The 9857-nt window shown below is 38.2% G+C and overlaps 1 protein-coding gene across 1 annotated transcript; it reads right to left on the bottom strand.

Annotated features, from left to right (window-relative positions):
- Nucleotides 1–2302: 2302 nt before the first annotated feature.
- Nucleotides 2303–9531, bottom strand: LOC112971958 (collagenase 3-like). The gene is made up of 10 exons (XM_026077901.1): nucleotides 9394–9531; nucleotides 9053–9294; nucleotides 7717–7865; nucleotides 7496–7621; nucleotides 6453–6614; nucleotides 5704–5821; nucleotides 4897–5030; nucleotides 4384–4543; nucleotides 3517–3620; nucleotides 2303–2884 (listed from the first exon to the last, which is right to left on the bottom strand). Exons 1-10 carry the CDS (start codon nucleotides 9514–9516, stop codon nucleotides 2784–2786), a joined length of 1419 nt encoding a protein of 472 aa, XP_025933686.1. The 5' UTR covers nucleotides 9517–9531; the 3' UTR covers nucleotides 2303–2783.
- Nucleotides 9532–9857: the final 326 nt, after the last annotated feature.

Raw genomic sequence — 9857 nt, 5'->3', positions numbered from 1 at the left:
TTAGCAGAAATCAAAATAGATAGAAAAGGCATATTAATTCACAATAGTTCATGTACTATTAGGTGGAGATCCACATAAAAACTGGCAGCCTTCTGGGAATCTATTAATTCCACGTGTATGGCATTGTGGGACACTGCTGTCTCAGCCTCTCACGGTCATTTCCTGACTCACAACATCTCAGACAAAGCAGTCACCTCACCTCCTCTCTCAGGAAAGTCACTCTTATTTCTTTTCAGTACTTGATGGTCTTGGGTGAGACCTCATGTGACCACGGGAGATCATCTGCGGGCAATCACCGCTCTCATCACAGACTCGTGTAATGTGACTCAGCGTGGTGGTAGCAGATCCCAAGGCACCAAACCCCATGGAGGGTTTTTCTTTCTATCTGACTGGCTGCACGACTCCAGGGTCGGTCTGGCTCTGACCTCAACCTTGCACAGCACAAGCATTTTTGTTTTCCATTTTTTTGCTGAGCAAAATTCCAGTAACTGACAACCTTGGTACTTTTCTCAACTTAAATAGTGCTAACAGCAGAACAGTTTGTGTCTTTCATTAAGGATGCAGAGGCACAGGCTGGAGCCTTGTTTGCACTGCAGCCAAAGGCTGCTTCTAGTCAGCCAAGCGGCAAGCAGAAATATGACTGTTTGGGCTGGGTAGCAGCTGGATATGTTCACTCTGAAGCCTCTTGAAGATCCAGCTTCCTGTGTAGTACCTTTCTCCCCTGCCAAATGTTCAGTGTTAACAGAAATTCAGATAAATATGAAGGATATTAACTAGTGTCTCCTTGCTAGCCTGTGCACCTTGGCATTCCCTGCTCCTGTTAGGTAAAGGACAGACCTTTGAAATTCAGAGCAGTCAGAATCAGCTGTCCTTTACACTAGACTCTCTATTATTCTGACACAATTTTCTGCCAAGCCTCTATACTGAGAATAATGAGGACTAACATTACATGTCCAGACCCTTATTTCATTGCAAAATGATTAAACTAAACTGCAGCCCAATGTCAAGTATTATTTTGTCGGGTATCATGCTTTCAGGAAATGCTTTCAATATATAAATGAACCATGTGCTGTTTATTATGAACATACAATAGTACAGACTTTTTTCTAACATGGTATTATCAATATTATTTCATAATATGACAGAACTTTGATTTTACCCTATTTTGTGTTCTTCCGTTTGTAAGGTTTTTCTTCAGCTCTTTTTTCCTTGCATTTCCTTTAAGCATTTAAAGGTCAGGTATTCATTAATTCATAGTTTTACAGTCAGAATGGGCCATTACTGCTATGTTACCACATCTGATCATCTGTGTCATGTAAGATATAGAATTAAACTCACCTAGTGCATTGTTGGCCAAGCCTGGCAATTTTTGAGGGGAAAGAGAACAGGGTAGTTAGTTTCAGTTAATTTTTTAATGTTTACTATTAAAAGTAATGTGGAACTGAATTTCATAGAAATTCTTAATCAATTCTGATATTTTCTATAATAATGACTAATTCTAACTTATTTCTTAGTTCTGCCTCCCTCTCTCCCATCTTTCCCTCCTTCTCTCCTTCCTTCCTTCTTTCCTTCCTTCTAAAAAAAAAGGATGAAATTTTTAATTATTAGAGGTAAAAATTCTAATGAATAAAATGGACAGGCTAGGGTTCCTGATTTCTTTTGTCACATATCTGTCTTGTTTTATGACATGCAGTGTAGGATAATTTAATGAAGTAATTTCATAATGTCATTTTATTCTTCCCGTTTATTTAATACTATTTTAAACTAAGGAATAATCACAGTCTTGCATCATTTGCGTTGATTGGAAAAACCAGCAACTTACATGGTTTGGAAACAACTGAAGTAGGTATCCAAAGGGTGACAAACATGAAAAAAAGTATTATTTCAATTATTTTGAATTGACTGTTCAAGTTCTCTGCTATAACCTCTATAAATGTCACTTAAACTATTTCATTTTACACCAGTTTAAAACTTGGGCTGTATTAATGGATCTAGATTCATACAAGATTGAGCTCTGCTTGATCCTTCTGGTGCTGCTACTTCTTTCTGGTCTCCCAAATCATTCAGGCTGATGATTTCTGCAGGGCTGCAGATTTCATTAAGGCTTCATTCAGATTTTCATTCAGGCTGGAGATTTCTGTACATTTTTCCTGCTTTATTGTCGGCTTTGAGACCTCTCACTGCTTCTATACCTTCTGCTTCTTCCAAAGATGACACAGGCATCGATTTCCAAGGAGACATCCCCATTCAAATGAGGATACATTCAAATACCTTTGCATTCTCTAACTTCAGTGGGGTAGTCGTCCTGACTCATTTTTTACACATCTGAATCCCCAGTGCTTTAATGGAAATTTTACAAAGAATTTAAGGATTAGTTTAAAAAGATAAAACTCCTGGGCTTATGAGCACTACTATTTGGGAGATGCTAACAGATCTAAAAAGATGTCAGAATGCACAGATTACTGGGAATTAATAGTGCTTATGATCATGTAGGATGCATCCAGCACTTCACAGAGGAATCCGGCTTTAATGCTAGATGAACTTTAAATGGTGTAATGCCCCTTGAAATGCTAATCATTTCTCTTTTCCTTTCCTATTAAGTTAATTCAGTTCCAGACTGACATACAGCTATATAGTTCCATATATACAGTATACATTTGGTGGTTGGTGGCCAGTGCTTGTTCACAGAACCTTGTTTTCCTTTAATAAACCTCTATTTCCATATTATTATTTCCATGTACTACAAGCTGCTCCACAGCCTATAACATGGCCCTCAAGAATAATTAGCACCAAAATATGGAATTAGTATGCAAGACACGGACAATTCTTTTGCTCCAGATGCTGTATTCAAACTGCAATGATCCATTGAAAAAGTAAAGATAACCTAAGGAAAAAGAAAATTAAAATGAATTATTTCTGAGAAATCTGTGTTGTTACATTAAAATTATCCTTCAAATAAAAATTGTTCTGTTTTGATTTTTGAATGACTTTGTTAAATGCAATATTTAAGTTTTTAAAATGCTGAGCTTAAGGTCCTTATTCCATTTGACAAACCTGGATCAGTGTTTTAAAACAACCAGTATTTTGATCCAGTGTCAACCTCTGCACTTTTATGTATTGTTTGCTTAGGAAAATCCAGACTGTGCCTGTTAATGTTTAATTCTCTGACTTGGAAATACTGGATAGGAAGAGTTGGACTCTGTTGAAGAGTTGAAAAGGAAGGGTCTGGATTTGAAAGAAAGGATACACTATAATATTTCTGTATTAACTCTACCACTTTAGGTGCCTAAGCAAGGAGGCAGATCTCCCTTGGCTTCTCATATAAATATATCTCCACAGTTTATAGAGAAAGACTTTGCCAGAAGGCACTTTGGATCAGAAGCCTGGTTCAGTCAAAAGCAGAAGTGTTGATGTCACACAAATCAAAATTACAAATGACAGAATGGCCCACAGAACATTAATCTCAAATTTCAGGCATAGTTAATGGTAATAAAGCATCATTGTCAGATTATATACCATTTCTTTGATAGACTGCATCCACTTTGTCACCAATTCCTGCGAATTCTTCCTCTATCAGTCTGGGGTAGCCTGTTTCCATAACCTCTTTCTCTTCATCATAACTATATTAGACATAAAAAAAGAAAATGTAAATTCAGAGGATTTAACAGCCTAGGGGTTTCAATCTGTGCCCTTCATATGCTCTGTTTGAAGTTGCTCATGTCTGGAGTAGGCAGCAGCCATTAGGTTTCTTATGTCTAGGGCAATAATGAATCTCAAGTCAATAAGCAGGGCACTCTTACACCAAAAATACAATCTCAGTAAAAACGAACCCAATAAAGGTATGTTTTCAAAATTGAGCTATGTCTCATATGGAGATGATTGTACCTGTACTTATTGGCACTACAAGCCTACCCTGAGGGTGTTTGGCACAGAGGTACTAGGAAGGGAGGGTAGCATCTTTCTTAATGATGTGTCACTGTCCTGGCTGTAGGTCCTACTCACAACCAGCAAAAAACAGCCAACATAGGGTAGTATGATTGTTTTGCTCTCACGGACCAGCACTGATAATCCATTTTGTGCCACACAACTAACTGAAGGAAGCAAGGAGGGAACTCTGTCTGGGATATATGTCCATGGTATAAACACTCCTGGAATGGATCAGTTTGTTCTTTCCTTTCCATCACACTTATGTTTAAAAAAGGCTTGCTAAACGTGTCTTTATAATATATCCTACAGAGCTGTAGAGTCTATGAAACCCACAGACTGGCAAAGTGTGACCCACAACTAAGTGCCTAATTTGAAACAGCCTGCTGATCTTTTGGCACTTCTGGACAGATTATGACTATGGAAATTAAAAAGAAGCACCAGTCTGTCCCATCTTACCTCCAGTACTTATTTCCAGTAAAAAAGAGAGTCTTGCCAGTGTCTTTTACATGGACAGCTGCATCTATTCTTTTCATTTCTTTTGGGAAACCCATTTCATATATCTTTTTAGGAAAGCCTTCAATTATGTCATAACCATTCATAGCCCAGACTTTCTTTCCTGAAAATAAGAACAAAGTATGCATTAGTATTTTGTAAAAGCTCACGTTTGACGATAGGGTAAAATGAGAATGCCATAATCCTTATTTTCGTACAGCTGACAGGTTCTTAGGCTGTGTTCTCACCTGGTATTAAACAATTTATGCTAACTGTGATCCTAGACATCTGAGCTTAATTGTATACCTTCTAATCCACTGAAAATTTTGTAGGTTTGCGTGGGGTGAATCCAAAGGAAGTTGTTTTTTGAGCAGGAAAGGAAGGATTTTATGTTCTTCTACTGAATGCCTTTTCTTTGCTAAGTGAGCTTGACTAAATACCTTATTTTTTCTGCCAACAACAAAATAAAAGACTTACCCTTAAACATGAACACAAGATCTTTGATGGGGTTTTCATAAGCTGCATCAATTTTGTTTGGAAGCTCTGGCCAAAATGATTTAAGTAACACTAGTTCTGCGTCAACCATCTGAGGGTGCAGTCGCCAGAAAAACCTAGTTTAGAAGAAGAAAATATATTGTATGTTCCTTATCATGCTACAGAATGGCAACATCTTTGATGTGTTATATTAACAATTAGTTAACAGTGAATGACCCTTTTTTTATAACAGACAATATTATCAGTACATAGAGCCACTAATAGGCTTGTCCTTTCCTCCTAGTCACAGAGCTGCAGACCATTTCTGTCACTCACACTGTGATCATCTTAAAAGACCTAAAAAGTTTGAATCTTTTGTGCATTAGGCTGAGAGACACTGCCACCTTTTGTAAGCTTCTGAATGAAGTCAACTTCATTCAAAGAAATGTTAGTAGAATTCTGTATATTGAAGAAAGCCCTGTGAAATGAAAAAGGTGTACAAATGGGGTCAGAGTATTCAGCCACATCAGCTTCACTTCATATTAAAGGCAGTCAAGTCTGTAATTGTATTATAAATCCTGTCTAAAAAGATATACTGTGTAGCATCTTAAAGGCATCCATATTGATTTGTGATCTATTTTGTTTATGGCTATTAAAATTGTGAGTAAAAAAGTGAAATGATGTTTTTTCTTGTTCAAATTTTATGCAGTATTTTCTGGAGAGTTACTTCTTTCATTTACCTGAGTCAGGTACTGTACACACCCAGCATATTCCACATACACACTTTCCATCATTTGTCAGTCTCTTTACCTGTCTTTGAAGATGAGCATTTCTCCACGAAGTTCTGATATTGCATCAAGAGATAATTCTGCATCACATTTCTCTGGCGTTTTTGGATGTTTGGGGTTTGGATCTCTGTCTCCAGCACCTGCAACCACATACTATGATTTAGGTTTAAAACCTTTAATTCCCTTTTTGTGGATCATAATATTGAATAGGATATGGAAGAGTTTCCAAGCAGCAGGATGAATACAAGCATAATGAGCAAATCATTTGTACTGGAGAAAGTCTATTCTCCCTTTCTACCTTTCCTTTAGCCCAGATGATACATTCTTGGACTTTGTGGTTCAGCTGTGCTGCAAAGATGTTAAATGGACTTGCTTCCTGTACCCTAAGTTTTGAAGGTCCCCAAAATTTTCTTCTTTCCAGGATGAAACATTGAAACCTGAACATTTCTGTTTCCCCCATTAGACTCTATTTTACCTTCTCTTTTGAAACAGCTCGAAAAGCATCAGACCTCTTCCCAACCCCACCCTTGTGAAGGAGACAGCACAGCTATCAACTGTGCTCTGTAATGTTGCTTCCTGTTTTTCTCTCTGAACTATAAAATCTAAGCATCTTCTGTTCCTAAAATCTGGTTGCCAAGAATCCAGTGATTTGGTCTTAATCAGTTGTGATTTTTGCTGTTGAACATCTGCAGCTCTTTGACAACTGTGTGGTGTATCTGCAGGAAGTTATAATGACACAAGAAGTATATATTGTATATTATACAGACTTACCATAGAGTTCTTGGATCCCTTGCACATCATCATCAGGAAGCACAAAACCAGTTCTTCCAGCATATGTGTAAATAGGAAACATCAGAGCTCCAGGGTCTCTGGAGTGTTCAAGCCCAAGTGAATGACCAAATTCATGGGCAGCAACAAGAAACAAGTTATACCCTATAAGAGATCATAGTAAAAGTGAATGTATACCTCCCCATGTCAATGAAGTGGACTAGGACTAATCAACATCTAACACTGTGCCTTCACATGTGGGGCAATAAAGGAAACAAATGAAGAAACAGAAAAATAATGTGTAATTACTTGTTTTATTTCAAGCTGATGTGAGTTTTGCTTTAATAAGGGCCTAATCGATTCAGTATCTCAGTGCTGGTGTTCAAAATAAGCCTTATTTGACAATGTCCTTCTTCAGCCAGCTGCAGAGTCCCTTAAATTTCTTAACAACATTGGAAAGCTCTAGAGTGAAGCCTTTGTCCCACTCAAATCAGGAGAAGTTTTTTGGGGAAGGTACCTCCAGTGGACAGCCCATATTGTTTTCAGCATTGCATCAGTTAGATGTAATGCCTGGAGGGTGAAATACCACCGTACTGAAAACATAGTGTTTTGTTCTGTTAAAGCTCTTTTTGGGATAGGCACAGTGAAGAAATTTCATATTAGATATAAGAAGCTGATTTTCAGCGGAGATAAATATATGCATTTCCTATTGGCTTCAGTAAATCTATTCCCACCAATATTATCAGAGCTAGCTGCCTTTGAGCTCAGTGAAGTGCCAAGCCCACAGAACTCCAACATCCCAAATTGCCTTGTTTGCCAAGTTTTTTTAATCACCTCTACTTAGGAAGTGTATATCTTAAAATTTATGCTAGGCAGGTGTTACACTGCTATTTATAGTTGGGGATTAAAAACAGCCTCCTAAAAATAGACAGTGAACATAATGATTTATGAGTAGTAAACAGACAAAATAACCTGTTCGTAAACATCAAGCAGGTGGAAATTGTCCGTCTAACACCATTTCAAACAAACTCTGGAACTTATGTTACCTCTAGAATCATCTGACCAAGTTTCATCATCATCAAAATGGGCATCTCCTCCATAGTCTGGACCAGGAGGGAAAGCATGAGCCAGCAAGCCAGAAGGTCCATCAAAGGGGTAAAAGTCACCATGTTCTATAAAATAGCAATCAAAACAATGAAATCAATTATACCTCATCTTATTAAACTAGTAACGATATAACGATGATATAAAAAGAAAAGTTTGTTACCTTTAGTCCCAAAGGAGATCATGATATCAGCTATTCCACTCCGTATTCTAGTAAAGTTAAGTGGTGTCACATCAGACCAAACTTTGAATGCTTTTTTGAAAGCTCTGTCTACTTCAGCACGGCTCAGATCTGGAGTGTAATTCATAATTCTATCAAACAGATTAATATCTCCAGTTAAATTGCGTAGATTGAAGCAACTTTGTAATACACTTTTATGAGACTCTGCACCTAATTAGCAAGTTGTTGCTTGTTTCCTCCTTACGTTCTTATCTAAAAACAAAGAGCTGGGCAGCTGAATATAATATTTATTACCAGCTACTGGACTGATATCTCAGAAAGAGTTTAGAGAGTTCATATTTGCAATTTACTAAAGAAACTCAGGTAGGAAATGGTCAAATCCCCTATCAATGATCTTAGGTATTTAGGGAGAAGGAGCTAGCATGTGATCTTTCAGTACCATAGCTTCCTAGTGCTAACTGCCTGAGGACACAGTGTGGAGTTTTGTGTGACCTAGATAAATGGGACCTACATGGGAAGTAGTCACCCAGACCCCTTTTAGTCAATGGAGAGAAATAGGTATGTTCAGGACATGTTCACCCTAAAGAAATGTCAAAAATATCAGTCCAGTTGCTCCCTGGAAAAGCTTGTCTCTTTCCACCATCTGTCAAGGAAGTTAGGGTGACCAAGGTCAGATTTGAGGTGAGATAATTTCTGCCCTCTTGGTGAGTACTGCAAGGGCCTGAGCGGGCTGGAGCTCAGTGCAGTGCTGATTGCCCTGAGGGCACCTCAGTGGCACTTCTACTGCAGCTGAAGAGCCTGAATCTGTACTGTGAAACGAAAGATGGACAACGGTCAGTCCCTGGTCTCACAGCCATGTTGCACAGACTGGTTTGCATCTACACTGCTTTGGGATAACCCCCTCTATAGCAGATTTGTTGTGGACAGACCTCACCAAAACATGTCCAATACAAAACCATGGAGCCACCTAAGATTAAGCAGTGTGAGGATCAGTGGTGAGGTGCACGAGCTCCATCCCCACCCTTCTTTCATTTAGCACCATAGACGTACCCAGAGTGTTCACAGGTGGGCCAAACTGGGAGTAAGTAGCATGCTGTGCATCTATACCAGCTTTCCCACATTGACAAATTGCAATGGAAAAATATATATTTATTTCCTTAAGTTTTGGCTTAGGACCATAAAGATTTTAAACTCCAAAATGAATCTTTTCAAACTTGAATGTGCCCTTCTCCCATCAGCTTCATATACTGAGCTCTCTACTGTACAAGGTAACTGGATAGAAGGAACAGTAATAATACTCAAAATGCCATGCTTTTACCTGTATGTCAAATTAGTTTTTGACCATTTGAGTTTTCTAGGGAAAAAGTTATATTCCCCCACATCTGGGACACCACATCTTGGTTGCTGCATCAGCTCATATGTTTCTTCATCTAATTTTCCGGTGACCTTGAGGCCAAAAAAAGCTTGCATTTCTCGAAGTTTAGATGCCACTGTGTTGGCACTCTTTCTCATTACGCCAGCAGGATTTGGACGGAGATCATAATGAGTCCTGAGATAGCGCTAAGAAGGGAAAAAGAAGCAATAACCCTAGTTTCCAAAGAACAGTTGTAACTCTACAACTTACTATAAAACATGCAAATTAATTACTATAAACTGTACCTCTGCAAACTGAAGATCTTCCTCTGTGAATTCATGGCTATCTTCAAGGGGAATAGGGATTGTCAGACAAAATGACAAACCCAACAAGAAAAAGAAAACAACTGAGAATCTTGATTGCATCATGCTGGATTTCTGAAGTTCTGATGTTTTAGAGAGCAGTTACCTTTACTTTTATAGTCCTAAGTCAGTGAGTCATAACTTAGGGACAAGTTAGAACTTCCTTGTCACTGAACGTAAACATGCTTAGACAGCTACTTTGTTTCCCTCCACAATGTGGTTTAGGCATCCGTTGTCCCACTGAGGGCTGTGAAACTGTATCTTCATATAAACATGGTCTTGGAATATTTATATAGGTTGTGGGAAGAAATGGATAGAAACAAAGTGCTATTTTGATTATTTTGCAATAACTTACACTGGCTTATTTCTTTTCTCCTCTGCTAGAAAAATTGTTTTTCTATTATTTG

This window comes from Apteryx rowi, unplaced genomic scaffold, assembly GCF_003343035.1.
Source record: "Apteryx rowi isolate R43461 unplaced genomic scaffold, aptRow1 scaffold_466, whole genome shotgun sequence".
Lineage (NCBI taxonomy): Eukaryota > Metazoa > Chordata > Aves > Apterygiformes > Apterygidae > Apteryx > Apteryx rowi.
This window is presented reverse-complemented; position numbering and strand designations above follow the sequence as displayed.

Bases quoted from the DNA above. Each gene is read 5' to 3' on its own strand.
- LOC112971958 (XM_026077901.1), bottom strand. From the start codon at position 9,516: ATGATGCAATCAAGATTCTCAGTTGTTTTCTTTTTCTTGTTGGGTTTG. The intron at 9,295-9,393 runs GTACAGTTTATA...TTCCCTTCTTAG, and splicing joins AAGATCTTCAGTTTGCAGAG to CGCTATCTCAGGACTCATTA. The intron at 7,622-7,716 runs GTAACAAACTTT...GCTATTTTATAG, and splicing joins GATCTCCTTTGGGACTAAAG to AACATGGTGACTTTTACCCC.